The 18,384-nt window shown below is 50.6% G+C and overlaps 1 protein-coding gene across 1 annotated transcript; it reads left to right on the top strand.

Moving 5' to 3' along the window:
* The first annotated feature begins 931 nt into the window (after positions 1–931).
* LBX1 (ladybird homeobox 1) lies at positions 932–2,059 on the top strand. The gene is made up of 2 exons (XM_071563928.1): positions 932–1,256; positions 1,557–2,059. Exons 1-2 carry the CDS (start codon positions 932–934, stop codon positions 2,057–2,059), a joined length of 828 nt encoding a protein of 275 aa, XP_071420029.1.
* Positions 2,060–18,384: the final 16,325 nt, after the last annotated feature.

The following is an 18,384-nucleotide window of genomic DNA, read 5'->3' as shown; positions in this document are numbered from 1 at the left end:
AAAAAAATCTTGGGGGAAAGAAAAAAATATATAAAGCCGGATATTTTTCGTTTTGTTTTGTTTTCCCCTATTATTATTTTTCACTATACTCTATTATCCTGATGCAATAAAGGCTGGTTTGTAATGTAATTTAAAAATATATATGTCCAAACAAATAGCAGGGCCAGAATATGACAAGTGCATTCAGCATTATAATTCAACTGGGCTCCACCTCCATACCGCCTCCTAATTAATGGGTCTCCGAACTTGCAAAAGCCTGCATTGGACAGAGAGAGAGAGAGAGAGAGAGCGAAAGAGAGAGAGAGAGAGAGAGAGAGAGGGCGAAAAGTGTCATTGAAGATAATTGATTACCTCCCAATCAACAATAACTTGTTAGCAATAGTCAATTACCCCATCTCTTCTTGCTTCTTTCCCCCTGGTCCGAGGTCTCGGTGCGAGGGCTGCTCTCCCCCTCGTCGAAGTCTGCCTTTTCTTTTTTTTTCTTTAATTTTTAAAATTATTATTTTGGGGTGGATATTCGCTTGGGGGGGCAGGGAAAGTGCTGTGATTTGGGGTGTTTCTTAAAATAGCAGCTAGGAAGAGAAAGAGAGAGGAGAGAGAGAGAGAGAGGGAGAGTGAAGAGAGGAGGGGGGGGAAATCTCCGACCCAAAACCCTGGGACAAGAGGTACGGCAGGACCACCTCTCGGCGAGGGACCGACGGCAGCTCCGTTCCTCTCCGCGCCCGCCCGCCGCCGTGCCCGCCCGGCCCGCCGCCCGACGTGGCTCTCCCCGGGAGGACCCGGGACTTCTCCGCCGGAGTTGGAGGTGGGCTTCAACTTTTGCTCGCTGTCTTCGCTGCCGTCACCCCGCGGTCCCGCCGGGGGCTTCTGCCCGCGGCAGCGCATCCCCGTCGCGGGTGGGGAAGGCAGCCTCGCGCGGCCCGGCCCCACCATGACCTCCAAGGAAGAACCCAAGCCCTCCTCGGGGGAAGAACGGCGGCGGAGCCCCTTGGATCATCTCCCACCGCCAGCCAACTCCAACAAGCCCCTCACCCCCTTCAGCATCGAGGACATCCTCAACAAGCCCTCGGTGCGGAGGAGTTACACGCTCTGCGGAACGGCCCACCTCCTTTCTGCCGCCGAGAAGCACCCCCCGGCCGGGCTGCCCCTCTCCGGCCGGGCGCTGCTTTCCCAGACCTCGCCCCTCTGCGCCCTGGAAGAGCTGGCCAGCAAGACCTTCAAGGGGCTGGAAGTCAGCGTACTGCAGGCGGCCGAAGGTAAGCCCCGCTTAGAGTGGGGGGATCGTCTAGTGGGTGGGTGCCCCGCTCCTCCCCACGGCCTGGTTTTCCTTCTCACCTCCCCCCGTCCCCCATCTCCCGAGGTGTCGCATGGGGTGGGATGGGGGGTCCCTGGGTGGCCGGTACCCGGCAGCATCCTCGCCCCGCCGCCCTCGGGTGCGGGAGCGGCGGCTCTGTCCCACTCCCTCCAGATACCGACGGGGGAAGGGTGTGGGGTCCGGGTCCTCGAGTCGGGGTGGACACGGGGAAAGTGGGGACAATCTGGCGGCTCGTCGGCAGGCCGGGACGGGATGACGATCTTCGGGCAGCGGCAAACGCCCAAGAAGCGTCGGAAGTCGCGGACGGCCTTCACCAACCACCAGATCTACGAGCTGGAGAAGCGGTTCCTCTACCAAAAATACCTGTCACCGGCGGACCGGGACCAGATCGCCCAGCAGCTGGGGCTTACCAACGCCCAGGTCATCACCTGGTTCCAGAACCGCCGCGCCAAACTCAAGAGAGACCTGGAGGAGATGAAGGCCGACGTGGAATCGGCCAAAAAGCTGGGCCCCAACCCCGCCGTGGACATCGTGGCCTTGGCCGAGCTGGAGCCCAGCACCGAGGGAAGGGGCAAGGCGAGACCCGGGTCCCCACCGCCGCCCCCCGCCGCCGCCCGGGAGCCCGGCGCCCCGCCGCCGCCCCGCCCCGCCTCGCCCCCCACGGAGCGGCCCCGCAGCCGCCGGGACAGCGAGGAGGAGGAGGAGGAGGAGGAGGAGGACGTGGAGATCGACGTGGATGACTGAGGGCGGCCGGCGGCCCCCTCATCTCCCAACCCTCCCCCCGCATCCCGATAGCTCCAAAACGGCACCCTCGGACCCCCATCCCGGCCCCGGCACGCGGCGGGGCGGCTGCTCCCCTCGGTCGGAGCAATAAGCAATAGAACCCCACCACAGACACACGCATCCCAATTAATTTAGGGTAGAGTCGATATCCCTCCGCCTGCCACATCTTCGGAACGGTGCAATTACGGACGGCTTCTGTATAAATATTTAAACGTATATAGTGGATTTTTTCCTTCCCTCTTCTTTTTGAGGTTTTGATTATTATTTTTTTAATATCTACCAATGATGATTATTTTAACTATAAGGGAGGCGCGTAACCTTGGAATTAACTCGGCTTCCAACAGATGTTTGGGAAAGCAGTCGTTTTCAAAGACTTCCGAAACGAACCACTTTAGAGGAGATTTAAGTTAGGCTTAAAACAGCAACAGCAAAAAATTATCCACTTTCCTTTCCTTGCATGTTTCAAATATGCACGAACTAATTTTTTTTCCTTTTGAAAATATTTTTTTCTTCCACAATCCGGGGAACTTGGGGCTGGGTTATAATGCAAGTTGGAAAATATATACTTTCTTTTTTTTCTAGAGCATAGAGGTTTGTCTCCAATGCAATTTCTGCCTCATTTTACCAATTAAAAGCTATTTTTACCATTTTCTGCTATTGTTGTGCTTTTATTAAAAGCTGCCTTTCGTATTTTTGATATGAAGGTGGTAACAAAAAAAAAAAAAAGGAAAATGAAAAAATCCTAGAATTATTTTTTACTCTTTTTAGAATTTTTGCATGCTATGGAAATAAAAAGGACAAATCCCAAGATCGATACATTTAAATATTACACTATAAATTAATAAAAATGTACAGATTTAAGACTTGTTTTTGTTCGAATTGTACAAATTTTAAAAGGCCTGCTATTTAAGTTCCGATAGGGACAATGTCGCTTTATTTACTGTCTCTTAGAATTGTACAGATAGTTCTTTTTTCCGATACAATAAAATCTTTACCATTTTAATATACTTTTTAACGTCCTTCTTTGTGACCGAAAAACCGTTCCGCAGGTCCAAGCTTACTCCGCACTCTTCCAACACAGGAATCTCCCATTCTGTTTACATTTAAAGTTACTTTATGCACAGTACCTGAGAGAAAAATGACGGGAAAACAAGACACGATCGAGATCTTTATTATTATTTTAATTTATTTTTTTAAGCCTAATGCCAGGTAAAGCTTAGCAGAGGGTGAACGCGTGGGACCAATAAGGCAGTTGGTGTAGGCAGCGGTTCCCGGGCGCGGGGGATGCGCGGCGGCGGGTGCACGACGGGGCGAGCGGGACCACCGGCACCCTCACCCGCCCCGCCGCTCCTGCCTCCAGCAGGGCATTTCCAGCCCGAAACTGGAGAGGAAAGGAAGGGGGAGAGAAAAAATAATAGAAAGAAAAACGATTCTGAGCGGGGGACAGGAGTTATCACCGACTTGGACAAAAGAAGCGGGGTATGCTGTGGGGGGAGCTGCTCTCCACCCGGCGGGCCAGGCCTCCTGCTTCTGGGCAAAAGCTACCACAGGGACACGAGGATGGAAACCGTTTCGTTTCATCCCTTTCTCTTCTTTTCTTTCTTTATTTTTTTTAAATTTCTCTCTTCTCTCTTTTTCCTTTATTTTTTTCTCCAAAATTAAGACTGTGGTGAATGTGTTTTCTTTTGGCAGCGTGACCCGCCTTTGGAGTCGAGCAACGTGTGTTTCTCCCTATTCTTTGCAAAATTTATGTGAGAAAGGCAAATCTGGTGTACAGTGTTAGAGCTCGGTGGAGAAGTGTCCAGATAAGGCAGGGTTGGTTTGTGGGTTGAATTTTTTTTTTTAGTCCACTTTCTCCGAGGCTAAATAAATCTTTCTCCTCTTTGAGAATGGATGGGGTTGTAATTTTTAGCGTAAAGCATGAAAACTGGGGACAAATGAGCCCTCTTCTCTGAAGTGACAAGCGACAATGGAGCATATACAGCCTCCTGCGGTTCGCCATGCTGAAACAAGCGTGCCCCTCCGCAGCACAGAGAAGGCAAGCGCTTGGAGACCATATGGTTTTTGAATTTTCTTCACAATTTCCAGACAATTTGATGGATTAGGTTAACCCTCCCTTCCACTGTTTAACTCCACAACAATGGGAGCAGAGCTGTTCTCCCTTCGTCGGGGCATCTGTGCACTTCTATTCTTCTCTCTTTCTCTCTTGGTATTTGGAACAAGGCTATGAATTACAATGAAATTCACTTTTCTTTAGTATTATTTGGAAGAGCACTTGTTTTCCACCACCTCCCGCCCCCACTCCGACATCCTCTTTTTTTTTTTTACCTCCGAATGATAGCTTTGACTTCTGTCCAGATCTCTTGTAGAGCCTTCAATCTTGTCCTTAAGTGTTTTTATGCTAAACAGCCAAATCGTAAATGCTGAGAAACTGTGACATTTATGTGAAGATCTAGTTAGAGGGCTTTATTTGTTTTCTTTATCTGTTTTTTTTTTCCCATTCCCTCTTCTGTTCCCCTCCTCTCCTCTCCTCTCTCCTCCCTCCCCCCAGTCTTTTATTCTTTTGTCTTGGAATGGATTTAATGAGGCTGCAAACACTACAATTCAATATAACCAAGAAATAAAAAGGAAAAAAAAAAAGGTGGCTGGGTGTATGGAAAATAGGCTGGGAGTTAATTTGGGTTTCTGATCTATTGACTTCTGAGTGCAAAGAGAAGAGATGCCGGGCCGCCTTGCACCCGCAGAAGTTTACCACACGTGGCTGGGGCGGGTTAGTAAATAAAGCCTCCTTCTGAAGATTTGCAGCCTGTTAATTTGGCTCGCCCCTCATTTCCAAATATCTGGGATTTTGGCTATTTAAGATGCATATTGACAAACAAAAGCTTTTTTTCTTCCTATCTTAAAATGAACCGCCGGCTTGTGCCCCTCGTTTGTCACCCAGTTTGAAACACACGTTGAAACACGTTTGAATCCTGAGATCACCTACCTGAGTAGATCTATCGCTCGGGATTCCTCTCCCTCAAATTTTAGTTATAACACGGCTTTGGTTTTTTGTTGTTGGTTTTGTTTTTTTTTTTTGTCTGTTGGGTGCATTTTTGGAGGCTTTTTTTCCCCCTTATTTTTATTTGTCTGAGGTTTGTTTTGATTTGGGAGGGGGTGGGGGTTGAGGGGTGGGGGTTTGTTTGTTTGATTGATTTTTTGGAATTTTTTTTTCCTCTCAGCAGTAGGGACGCGATGAGAGCGCTGAATCGTGCCCTCTGGACTGACCCAAGCCGCAGCCTTTCCCGGCCAGCTCGGAGGGTTGCTGCCGTGGTCGCGGCACGAAATCCCTCCTGCCCTCCCCAGACCTCCAGTTTACCCCAAATCAGGGATCTTCGAATCTGCCCCGCCACCGCGGCTGCCTCCGGCCTTTGCGTTCTCTGGCCAGCACTGCCCCGAAGAAGAGGGGAGCTGGACCGATACCCTCGGACTTACTGGCCGGGGACACACGGGCCAGCGGTCCCCTCTTCTGGCCTTCGCCCTGTTCCCAGTACTTCCCTGAGTGGATTCACAGAGCGGGGCAGAGTCGGACCCCTCTTCCCACCCCCCGGCAAACCAACAGCGTTTCGGAGCTTCTCGCCCCAGCCCAGTGCTCTGTGCTCTAGGGATCGGCTCACGACGATTCCCTTCATAGAAGGGTGGACATGGACAGGGGGAGAGAGAAACCAGACTTCCTCAAATGATTTCTGACGGAAAAAATAAAGGCGTCAATCCGCTTAACCCCCCCCCCACGTCCTGGCCCGGAGAGGTGAAAACTCTCAGTTTGGCAAAAGGGTACGCGGGAGCATAGAAAGGCTTTGCGGTAGTGGTCTGGAGGCCCGACTGTCCCCCATCACCCACTCCATGAGGGGCTGCGCTCCTGCCCCGGGCATGGCGACTCCCAAAGGTGTCGGTCTCGCCAGCATCTCAACCATCGCTGTTCCCTCCCGATAGAAACCCCTTTTCTCAAACGCAGGATTTGGACCAACCCCCCTCCTACCCTATACCCGTCTTTCATCCCCAAATTTGACACTGCCTTAAATTTCGTTCTGAGGTGTGAAGAGGGCAGGAGGGGAGGGGGCGGTGGGGGTGTTGTCTGCTTGGAAATGCCACCCTTTATTGTTTGGGGTGGGGGTATGCTTTTTCCTATTTTTGCCTCTTTTTTTTTTCTGAGAGGGATGGGGAAGATCCATATTTGATCTTGTTCACTTCACACTGGGCTCCCAGACGGAGAATAAAGCCCCCTCCTGAATTATCCAACAGGGCTGAAGTAGGTTGAGTCAGTGAAATTCAGTTCCTTATTTTATGAGGTGTCAGGGCTGATGTCGAATATGGCAACGATAACTAATACTACAGTCTGAGGGACCAGAACGTGGTAATTAATCCCAAAGACTTAAGTGTATTTTAGTTCAGGAGAAAAAAAATCACTAATTCAATCGTCCGGAAAATTGAAGTTTGATGCATGAGTCTCTGCTGAAAGAAAAGGCTTTTTCTTCCCGATTCTGAGGTTGGGGCAGGAATCGCAGCCTCTCTCCTCCGCTCCCCGGAAAGGCCCTGGTACAGAGCTGCTGCCCGCCCGCCCCCGGCCCGAGGCACACCGGTGACCGTCACGCCGAGGGACGGGGAGGCACAGGGCTCTCCACGCTTTCCTCTGCACCCTCCACCATCCACCCCGGCTGCCTCCCTCAGCAACCACTACACTTTCGTGGGCATATCGCGACCATTCTCGTGCGTCGCGACATGGGGAAAGGCTATCGGGCAGAGCCGTGCATCCCAGCCACTCCTGGCCTCCCCCTGTCCCGTACCTCTGGCAGCGGATCCGGCGGGCTTCAGCATTTTGCTTGCCGCCACGCCTCACCCGCTCTCGGTCCCGGGACGAGGGCCGTATTTGCTCCCTCAGGTCTACTGCACTCACTTGAGAGACTGTCCCCCCACCACCACCTTCAAAGCACGAGTGAGGGGACGGGCAGGCTGGGGAAGCCCGGGCAGGGCTGGGGGCACCGGGAAAGGGAAGGGTCCCGGCGCCGCGATGTCAGTGAGGCCTCGCTCGCTGCATTCAGCCCCATTGCCCTGAGCATCCGCCTCCGCGCCCGTCGGACCCGGACACTCTTCAGCCTGGTAAGCTCCGGTCTCCTCTCCATCCAAAGCGAGGACGCCCCGTCGGACCGCTCCTGCCCCCGCCTCCTGTTGGCCTCCCGGCCGCCCCGGGGGCCTGGAGGGTCCACCCACTACCACAGGCCGGGTTGGCATCCCTGGGGTGTGTCCCTGGGGTCAGAGTGTCTCTTCTGCAACGAGGGGTGACACTTTGCTCCATGTACACCGATGACCGGGCCTTGCGCCCTCCCCATCCAGGTGAGACCAGGGTGGGTGGTGAGCAGGGGGAGAGCGCGAGATCTGCACTGTGACCTGTCTGTGAGGGCTGAGCCTGTCCAAACGGGGCTTGTCCACGCACCTGTCCCCATCCCGGACCCAGTTTCTCTCCGGGAACGTCCCCACTGCTGTGGGAAGGGGCCTAGGTGCCCAGGGGAACTGCGCGTAGTCCTGTTGCATACGTCATGCACAGAGGTGGCAGCGGGAGGTATGACGTCATGGGCGCTCACAGTGACTTCAACAGCCCTTCCACTAAAGACAAGTGGCTGTCGGAGCAGAGCCCTCGAGGGGTCTGCTGTCAGCTCCGAGCCAAGCGGACAGGGCGCTGGGGGTGGGGAGGTCTTGTTCCTCCCAGCACTGGTGGCTCAAGGTGATGCCTTAACTGCGATGGGCCACAGATGCGGGGAAGCGAGGGATGTCCGGGGGCCACTCGCCGCCGGGAGTCCCCTGCCGGCAACGCTCGGGTCCCTGCCCTCGGTCCCTACCCCCGGCTTCTGCCCGCCCCCCTTGCCCATTGGCCCGCGGCCCCTCCGCAGCTCTGCTCGCTGCGCGCATCGCTACGCGAAGACGGGGCGGGTTGCGAGGGTGTGTAAACACGTGTAGAAGCCATACTGGTAACACCTGTGAGGCTATACCCATACTCCCACCCCCACAACTACAAACTCCACACCTTCACGGCACTTTTATCTGTTTTTTTCCCCATGTTAACCCAGCATATCTCGGCGCGGGATGAGTCCAGCTGCGCTGCCCGCTCGGCGCGGGAAGAGCAGAAGAACCCGGGGAGGAGTAGCATCCCCGCACCACTCAGAAGGGACCCCGCAGATTCGCGCATCGACGGGCCCGATCGGTGTTAAATCAGCCCACTTGGGCTGACGGGAGGGAGAAGCAAACGAGGAGAGGAAAGAAAATAACCGCATATTTAATAAGCAGCTCGGCAAAAGGTGTTTTTCCCGGCATGGCACTGGCAGCAGGCTGGTTGGTGGGGCCGCACACCCACCCGCGTCCACCAGCTCACACGCAGAAACTACCGTGTGCTGGAGTCGTTATCATTTTTGTTAACTTTTTATCGACTGTTTGCTAGATGGCATGTCACTAAAGTGTATGATTTGAGATGAAAAATTAGACAGATTAACCCGAGGGGAGAGCCTGATTGATTACTAAATAGGATCAATTTGAAAGTTTTAGTCATAACGTTTCTGTAGAGCCCCTTAATACTTCAAACTTCAATTTTACGGGCTATTGAACTAAGCATGTTCCTGACAAAATTGATATATGTATTAATTTGCTTTAACTGTTGATTAATTACTCTCCACTGAAAGAATTATATGGAGCTGTTTGCCTCAGATTTGCATATTAATCAAATTCTAGTTGATAATTCAGTTGGTGCGATGGATTTGGAGATGGGAGGGGGCCGAGGGCAGGGCTTGCAGGAGAGAGAGAGACAAAAAAAATATATCGCTAACCTCTGCTTCCTCCCCAGGTTTTCCATCTCGAGTCCCCTCTCTCCCCACCCCTATGCTCCCCTCACTGCTTAGCTGCCAGTTAGTGCATTAAAATCAAAGATGCAGAACGCGTTACCCTGGCTATTTGGTGAAAACAGAAATTGCCTGTCCGGTTTTTATGATGTTCTCAGCCTGAGAAGGCTGCACTTTAATGTGTCCTGCCAACATGTCTGGGATTTAAAGGGAAAACGCCACAATTTAGCGCCGGGTAATTAATGACAAAGCGCGCCAGCCGTTAGGATGGCACCGACGCCCTCAAGCCCCTCCGGGTGAAGCCTGGCCCGGGAGGAGGACCCCCGGCTCAGCCTCGACGGAGTGAGAGACGCTGTATTTGTTGCTCGATGTAAGGCAGCGGGCTAGAAAACCGCTGTTCCTAAATGGCGAGCAAATTAACAGGAAAATAAAATTAATTGGAGAGGTTCCGGCTCGCCTTGCGCTGAGGAAGGATAACGATGTGGGAATTGAGGAGGTGTCCGGCGGGTTACTTCTCACGGAGGGGGCTGCGCCCTAAGCCTGCTCGACCCAGCTCTCTGGCTCCCTCACTGCTCATCCCCCCCGGTACCGGCCCGGCTCGGACGGCGACCGGCAGCCGAGAGGTGGCTGCAGACGGACACGAGGAAATAAATATTTCCTGATCTGCGCGCAGCCACACACGCCCGGAGACCCGCTTCCTCCCACCTCCACTTCCTCCCCACTCCTGCGTCCATCCGTCCATCTTTCCAGCCGGAGCTCCTCTCCAACCCTCGCACTCCCTGTCCTAATCTCTGCCTCTTCTTAACCCTTAAACATCGACACGCCCTCGCTGCAGATCGTGAGGGTCTGGCTATAGAAACTTTGCCGCCCACCCAAATATACGGATTCAAAGGGTAACAGTGTAATTAAAACCAGATAATTAATGAGACAATATTCCTACGGCTTACATCTTTAATGAACAAAACCCTTCAGGGCCAACGTGCTTTTCCGGGCTCATTAAAGAGAATAAAGTTGTGGGGCTTATGTACTTCCCAGTGTGTTAATAATAAACCAGCAGTGTATGCTTTTTAAAAGAATAAGAGCTGATGCTTTCCACACCTTGAAAGAGCCTCGCAAAGCCTTTTGCGGTGCTTTAAATATTTTAAATGTAAAGTAAAGTATGAGAGATGCTACGAATCTCCCCTTCCGTTGTATTTGACGGGCTACGCAGCAAAGAACTCTGCTGATTCCACCCCTTTTAAACAGATCCAAAATGCAGTGAAGGAAGGGAAAACGCAGCAACTGTTCGCTGCAACTGCATCTTGCAAACTTTCTGGAACTCTTCTTCATTTTCTTTCTCTTTTCCTACCTCTCCCTCTTCTCCTCGGTGCTGTTTGGCTGCGGGAACACACAGCCACCCAGGCACGTACGAAATTCCTTTATTTCCAAATATATTTAAGAAAATAACAGCCATGGGTTTAATGCTGAGAATATACAGCCTGTATCTGCTGCGTGCTTCTATACATTTAAGCTTCTTGTTTCCTCCCAGATCCTTCCTGTGGAAGCTCCCGAGGTAATATTTCCATTTTAGTACTTTGCAAGCTTCTAACTCAAATTGTTATTGCTTCACATTTTTAAAGTTTACTTAGCAAAAGGCCCACATAACGTGAGCTGCTTGCAAGCTCGGAGAGAGACGAAAGGGCCTTGCCTTCAGCTACACTCTGCAAATGTGAAGGGATAGGGGCTTTTAGGGATGAGTTATACAGCAATCAGCTTAGTAAATCTGCATGCAGAAAGGATGCTAATTAGTCTTAATAGTCTACCAATATGCCCCAAGACTGGAGACACAACAACGTAAATCTGCTACCGATAAATATTTTTAATTGTTAAATTTACTGGAAAGAAAAGAGTATTTTTCCGTTGTGAAAGCGGAGGATGCGGCGGGGCCAGGCTGCGGCACGACACGCTCCTCTCATCGGCGGGGCTGGGGCGGAGGCAGAGCCACCCCGCTCCCCCTGGCAGGGGCCCCGGGCCACCCCGACCCCCGACGCCCCCCCTTCCACCCTCTCTAGCCTTGCCCCCAGGGAGGGAGGGGGAGCGCCTACTTAGATTGTGCTTGGTGAAATTAGTGATGTATCACGTTAATTACCACTGTGATCTTAAAATGGTTGCAGGCCCAAGGAAAATTAATGGAAATCCAAATTCTAATTATGTGGCTGGTGTTAAAGAGTTGAACTAAATATCCAGGAAGGGAAATTGGATGATAATGTGGAAGTATGCTACATTTTCTGGCTGCTTGTGGTTATTGCGTCATGAAATCTAATAAATGAATTGTCAGATATACCGTTGGAGGATGATCTTTGGGGATACAAATGGGAAAGGGGGTATAGTGGTGCCTGGGATAACTGCAAAAAACAATGAAGAAATTCTGAGATCCGCTAATTTGGCTCCATCCTTGGCCAACGTGTGCAGGCCCAGCCCTGTGTGCTGGGATTTGCAAGAAGAGAGCCAGGAGTCTCAGGGAGGTGAGCTGGGGGCGTCCCTGAAGTGGGTCTGCGGCAGCATCGCTAGGGCCGGCTCTCTCCGTCACGCCCCGCTTGCTGGTGGGGAAACTGAGGCACGGGCACACATCCATTCAGGTTGTGCCTCCCTGAACCCTCCGCATCCGCCTCAGAGTCACCCAGCAATCGCACATGGAGGACTAATTAACTAACACAATTAAGATTTCGGAACCCGAGGCTGAAACCTGGGAGGTTGCAGAGAAAAGCCGGGGAGACCCAACACCGAGTGTGGAAATGTGTGTTGCTTCTGACCCACTCATGTTTGCAGGGAAGGGGGACAAAACCACCTTCCCACAGGCTTAACCCTTCCCTCGCCGGCGGTCTCGGGGTCCTGGGTTTCAGCATCAAGCTCTCAGCCTCATCCATCACCGAGTTTAAAAAAAAAAAAATCAAGAGGGAAACCAATCCAGACAAACACATCAAGACTCAGGAGTGGCGACCCTTGGAAAAGGCAGGGTCCAACCAGATATGAATCATTTTTCTTTGCATAGTTTAAAGGAATTACTAGTGATATGCACGGCTGTCACTGCAAACTACATTTATGGATTTGCAAGTCATTTCCATAAATCAGCTGCATTGGATCCATCAGAAGAGCAGAACCTGGCGTCGGTGCGAAGATGATGGAGCTCTCTTTGAACGTATAATGAAGTGTTCCAAGGGCTGCAGTTATTTTTCTGCTTGTTAAGGATTTTTTTTAAAGGGGGAGGGGGCCCTTCTCGATTTTGATTTTAAATTAAAACGTCGCCAAGAGATGTTTTATTGGTGATCACCCTTATGATAAATTTATGCTTCAATAATTACTTTTCACAGGATATCGATTTCCTCTGGCAAAAGCCTTTCTCCCTCCTTCCCAACCCCTGTCTCCCATTTCCCGAACAAGACAGTGCTCCCCACCGAGCCCTCCAGAGACAGCTCCACGGGCAGAAACACGGATGGGGAAGGGGCAACTGAGTGGCCACAGGAAGGAAGGGGGCGACCAGCTGCCCAGAGTTCACCCATTAACAGCCTGACGTCTGGGGGAGCTCTTGAGCCCCCCCAGCCCTCCCCAGGTTCAGGAGCCCGTAAATGTGGGGGATGCTTCCCTGACTTGGTGGAGTCTCCTCAGAGGGATGCAGGCAACCTCTGAGACTGCAGCACAGCCCGCCTCCCCGGTACTGACCACTGGGGAGATCGGCTGCTGCTCCACAGCACCCTCCATCTCCTCCTCCCCCAAAATCCAGAGTAATCCTCCTGGTGAGAGAGAGTGCAGTCAGTCACAGTAGCCTGCAAAATAGGGGAGTCCCTGTGCCCCTTTCCTTTGGCACAGGAGAATGTGACTGCCCTGCCCTTCTGTGCCCCCAAGGTCTCACACTTGCCTTGTCTGTCTGGGTGACCCCACATACCTTTCTGGTGCCTGACCTGGGAAGGGAGCACAGAGGACAGCACATGCCAAAGGGAAGGTCTCTCTTCACTGGGGCCATAAAGCCCAGTATTAAAAGTGCTCTAAGTGGTTTCCCAATCTGCAAGTACATCCCCCTGCCAGGGACCCAGCTGCCCCTCCACAACACCCACAGCAAGCCCACCCTCAATAACACCAGTCCAACTTTTCTTGCAGACCCACAAACCTGCTGTTGGAAACACATTCAGGAGACTCAAGCATGGGCATCCAGGGCCTTCAGGGCCTTCAATGCACAGGGTCCATGATGGGTTCCTAGCCCAAAGTAATGCCAAGGCTACACCGAACCATGACAAGCTTATTGCACAAATGCTCCTTACCTTCAAAAACATTAGTATTTCAACTAAACTGTACTTTTCAAAGATGTTAATGTTATCACGATATATCACTTCTGATCTGTCCTTTTCTGACGAAGCCAATATTCCTCTCAGCTCCCCCTACTCCATTTCACTCTATTTATTATGAAAATAACTTCCCCTTGGAAGACAACAGGGCAATGAGAAGAGAGCACAGGGGAAGGCATCACAGAAAATTTGAGCCTGTGCCAACTCTCTCAGAGAACTCAGTCACAGGGTTTTCATCCCTTTACACTATTAGCTGGCTGCTATTCTCCTTTCCATTAAAAAAACAAACACCAAAACAAACAAAAACCTCAAACAAACAAAAAAGGAGGTCCTTTTTTTGGGAGCAGGAACATGATATTAGATAGAAAAGTGATGCAACTGTGGGCATGAGGTTTGCTGGCTGTGGGAAGGCTGTTTGTGCCTAAAAGCTGTTCTGCACTCAGAAGTTTATGGGTGTTGGCAGCTCACATGATAGCCCCCACACTAAAAATTGCAGGTACTGGCATGTGGGTGGATGGATCATCTTGTCCTCTATTTCTCTGGGGTTTTTTATTGTAAAGTAGGGAATTAGAAGGCTGTGCAGCACTGTCCCCATCCCCAGGCCCCAAACATCAAACCAAAGTACTTTAGCAGCTGTTCAGGGCAGGGTTATCACCACAACCATGCATCAAGGACAAGGGGAGGCCTCTGAGCATGAACAGAAAAGCTGTGGTGGGGACGTAGGGAACCCTGCATACTCCTGCCTTGCCTGGAGTGGCTTTGCAGTGAGGCCACAGGTAGCAACATTCACCCTGCCAGGGTACAGCCTTGTCCAGTTACGGAAGTACCTTCCAGCTTCTTGCAGTACTACCCCTGCTTTTGCTGCCACAGAGCAAAGGAATGCTTTGTTTCCTCTGACGTGTCTCCAGTACATACTACCTTTTCATGCAGCTGGGGCCACTCATTGCTCTCTAAAATCCCACACTACCACAGTACTGACATGAGCACAAACTGGAGTACTCCAAATCCACCACAGGGTGAAAATGATCCATTAGCAGGTACAGAGGAGGGATGGGCTGCCCTGTGCCACTGCCTCTCTCTTCAGCTCTGTCAAGGATTGCCCTCTGCTCCCGGCAAGATCCAAAGTGCCGCTGTACTGCTCCAGGTGCCTCCTCGGCAGGGCAGGCCGAGCTGCAGGACCCTCAGTTCCCGCTGCCCGCAATAATGGTGTATATTAGACCAGGCTGCTAATTGTGCTTTCCCGGGGTTCTACTTCGAGGTTACCGATTCTCCGAGCTCACCTCACTCACACACCCGTGAGCATCCCAACCCTTCTTTGCCCTGGACGGCGGATGAGGGAGCCAGAGCGAGATGTGCGAGGGTGGTCACTGTCCCGCCGGAGCCGCCGGGACCGTCTTGCTGCCCGGCCCTGCTGCCCGGCGTTCAAAGCTTAGGCGAGGGGGACCTCTGCAGGCGGCACCGCCGCCCGGCGACCCAGACAACTCTGGCACCCCACATGTGGGACGGAGCAGGGCGTGCTGCCTCCTGCCAAGCATTTTTAATAAGGGGAGAGCTCCTTCTAAAGGTTAAAAGCTGAAAAGAGGAAGTGTTTCGTGAGCAAAACGCTCTGTGGCATTCCTTCTCCTGTAATGTGAGCAGATACTTTGCATCCTATAGAGAAATCAAGTAACATTTTCCCAGGGCTTGTGACACTACTAATGCCAGATATCATGTTGAAGAAGCATATTGCCCTCCATGATCCATACTAGGAGCTGAGAAACTACCACAGTAGTGCAGTCTGGAAGGTGAAACCCATCTCCTGCTTCACAGTGATTTTGGACAGGATTGTTGCTAAAAATAAAGTGACACCAGTGCCACAGATCTCAGAGAGAAGAGGGAAGGTCAAAACCAGGCACAGAGTTAGACATGACCTGACTCATCTCAGAAACTGTGGGGTGGCAGGGAAGAAACAGGCAGCTCTTCCTATTTGGTCTTGTAAGCACATCACGCTTACTCCCTGTCCTCCCCAATTTCAATGTCTTGCATTTCAGCCAATATGTGACAAGAGGCACAGCAACTAAATTCACTCCTTCAATGTCTCAAATTCTACTGCCCTTGGGAGCTGATCTTTGGAGCACTCCCTGATGTTTGTATACAACTTCTTTGCAGCCAGGGTCACCTCTACCAGAAACTCTTCATTCCCAGAACCAGGCAAGAGAGTTACAGAGTCCCCAGGTCAGTGCCTGTCAACTGACAGGACTTCACACCTGGAATGAGCCTTCTTTTGTGCATGGCCTGTCCCAAACCTGCCAGCTGTGTGAGCCAGTGTCCCCCCTTCACTGGTCATGGGATCCTATGTGTTTTGCTCTGAGGGTAGTAGAGCTGCCAACATGAAGTGCGACATCTGTGCTGATGGACAGTCCCCAGGTTATTTTCTGCTCTCACTTTCATGGGCAACATCACTCTTCAGGTATTAGCCCTGTCTCTGGATCGCACAAATGAGTATTTGAGGCGTTTCAGAAAAATAATAATTTGAAGAAAAATATCATGATTCACAGCAGGATTGGCTTTGTTTGTTTGGTTGGTTTTTTCTGTGGAAGTATTTAAGCCCTGAGAGGAGGGAGTATCGCAAGTCACGTTCCTTTATGCTCATGCTGACAGCTCCCCCCGTTGTCCTGTGCTTGCGCATCCTCTTCACAAACACCCTCATCCATGCCAGGGGTGCTTGGTGGGGTGCTAGAGAAGGTGGATCCAAATTCCTTGGAGTACAAGGAAAGACTAAGGGACAATTGATATGAGGAGGGACAGACACAAGTTGCATCAAGGAAAACTGCAAGGAAAATTGCAATTAGTTACAAGAAAAAGAACTTTTCCACATGGAAGGTAGTCATATATTGGACCAAAGGTCTGACTTTGGGGTCACCTACCTTGCGGACATTCAAAGGTTTACTAAACTGAGCAACCTGACCCAGCAGCAGTGAGCCCTGCTCAGAGAGAGGGCTGGATCAGAGGCTTCCTGAGGTCACTGCTAACCTGAATTATGCTATGATTCAATGATGAAGCAAAAAAATTCCCAGCTGCTACTCCTATATCCCTCTCACCCATCAGTGCTTTTCAGCAAAACAAAATGAACTGGAGCAGCCAGGCAACTTCTAAGTCCATCAGCACAAGCAGCAACATAAAGCTGGTGTCACACTGCCTGTAATCAGATGTTGTTTCTTATTCCTTAAGAATGTATTATTTTATGATCCACTAATGTTTACCCCAAGTAGTCTCATTTGTTTTTCACCTAATTCAACCATAGCCCTTAATTGTTTGATACTAATAGCTTTCATTTCTCTCACTTCCTTCTCTCTTTTTTTGCCCCGCAGGGAAAATCAGCTGCAACACCTATGAGCAAGGTTACAAAACAACTTCTGCCCTCATTCCTTGTGTTCAGTCCATGCTATAGATACCATGCCCAAAGGGTGAAGGAATCTGCCCTGTTTGATCCAAGAACATTTCAATAGGAAGTAAAAGGATAATTAGCACTACCAGATGTAAAGACACAGGAATACCCTGAAGCGAGAAGAAATAATAATCAATTGATAACTTGGGACTGCCACCAGGACCACCTATTTCATGTAATTGATATCTGGAGTGATATCTGAAGTGATATCAGGGCTTGACTGTGAAGCATCTCACTTTAGAGTGGTGGCAAGTTTACCCCTCAAAACTCTTTTGCAATGGGTTTTGTGGTTAGAAAGTTGAAGAAGTGGTGAAGGACTTCCTGGGGAAAGCTTCACAGCCCTCCTTCCCTCGTTTTGCTGTGTTGCAGCCCTTAATTTTGGTACCTTCTCTAGGCTCCCCTTTACAGCAGGGAGGATAAGAATTATGTTCCAGAGTCATGGCTGGAAAAAAAGGGATTGGACAGGAAAACTTTGTGAGGGGGGAAAAGGGAGCAGATATTCCACTACCTGCAAACATGACCAGAACCTGCATGCACAGTGTGGACTATCCCTTGCTCCTTTCTTAGCTGGTTTCCCCAAAGCAAGGCACAAGAACTCAGTAATGCTTCCTGAAAGGTGCCAGATGTGTTTGCAGAGATGACTCTCGGTGTCCTTGGCTGGTATTGAGGGCCCTCAGGACTCAGTCAGAGGGAGCCCTGCTGAGCTACAACAAACAGGGTAATTTCTGTGCCATCTCCCAGCACCTTGTTGCTCACCTCACTACTAGGACAGGACCAGGGGGGTTCCATGCAGTTTCCTACTGACTTTGGGTCTGGCACACACTGGGCCCAGTAGTCCATTCACAAGCTCTGGAAAATAATTACTTAGATCTTTGGGTTTTGCCAAGCCTTGACCCTTATCCAAAGCAGGAATCTTCCTTCAAAGGAATAATTCCTTGCCCCCCAAATAATTTCTTAGCCATGACACAGAAGGCAAATAGCTCATGGCAGACCCAGGGCTCATGGAATTCACTCCCTATATCTTATATTCTTCTTCATCTGCAATGCTTTAGAAAAAGTAAAACTTATGATCTGATTTTGATGGAGTACTCCCCATGACTGCTAATTGTTTTCCCATTATTCTTTGTTTTTGAAAGGAGAGCTGGATTTTAGCTAGAATAGCTCTGAAAGTCTATTAGGGTCAAGAAGTGTGGCTCCCTATCAGCAGAAAGGTGCAGAGGAATAGATAACAAGTATGTGCTAACTTTTTGGGTTATTGGAAAATGTCCCAGTGAAGTTATTTTTCACCTGCTTCTTGTATCTCCTGCAGACACAGGCTCTGAATGTTGCTTGTCCCTGCCTGGCACCAAGAGAGAGCAGCAGCAGCATCTGTTGGCAGTAGAAGGGATGCAACTGAGAGAGATGGGTGGTTGCTATTCCAGTGGCCTTCTCATTCAATTTTGTTAGTATAAGCCTAAAATTATCCACTTCTAATTAATGGGAAGAGTAGAGTTTTGAAAAGCTGTGTCTCAATTAGAAAGGTTTTTTCTCATTTTTCTTAAAGTTAAGCTTTCTGCTCTAACCAGGGCAGGTGAAGAAAGGTTTCTATGAGCAAGAGAGAAAAAAAACGTCTGTCAGAAGAGGATTAGGCAGAGCTGAGCCTGCCTCCAAGCAAGACAGAGGGCGAGGCGAGCTTGC

This window comes from Pithys albifrons, chromosome 9, assembly GCF_047495875.1.
Source record: "Pithys albifrons albifrons isolate INPA30051 chromosome 9, PitAlb_v1, whole genome shotgun sequence".
NCBI lineage: Eukaryota > Metazoa > Chordata > Aves > Passeriformes > Thamnophilidae > Pithys > Pithys albifrons.
This window is presented reverse-complemented; position numbering and strand designations above follow the sequence as displayed.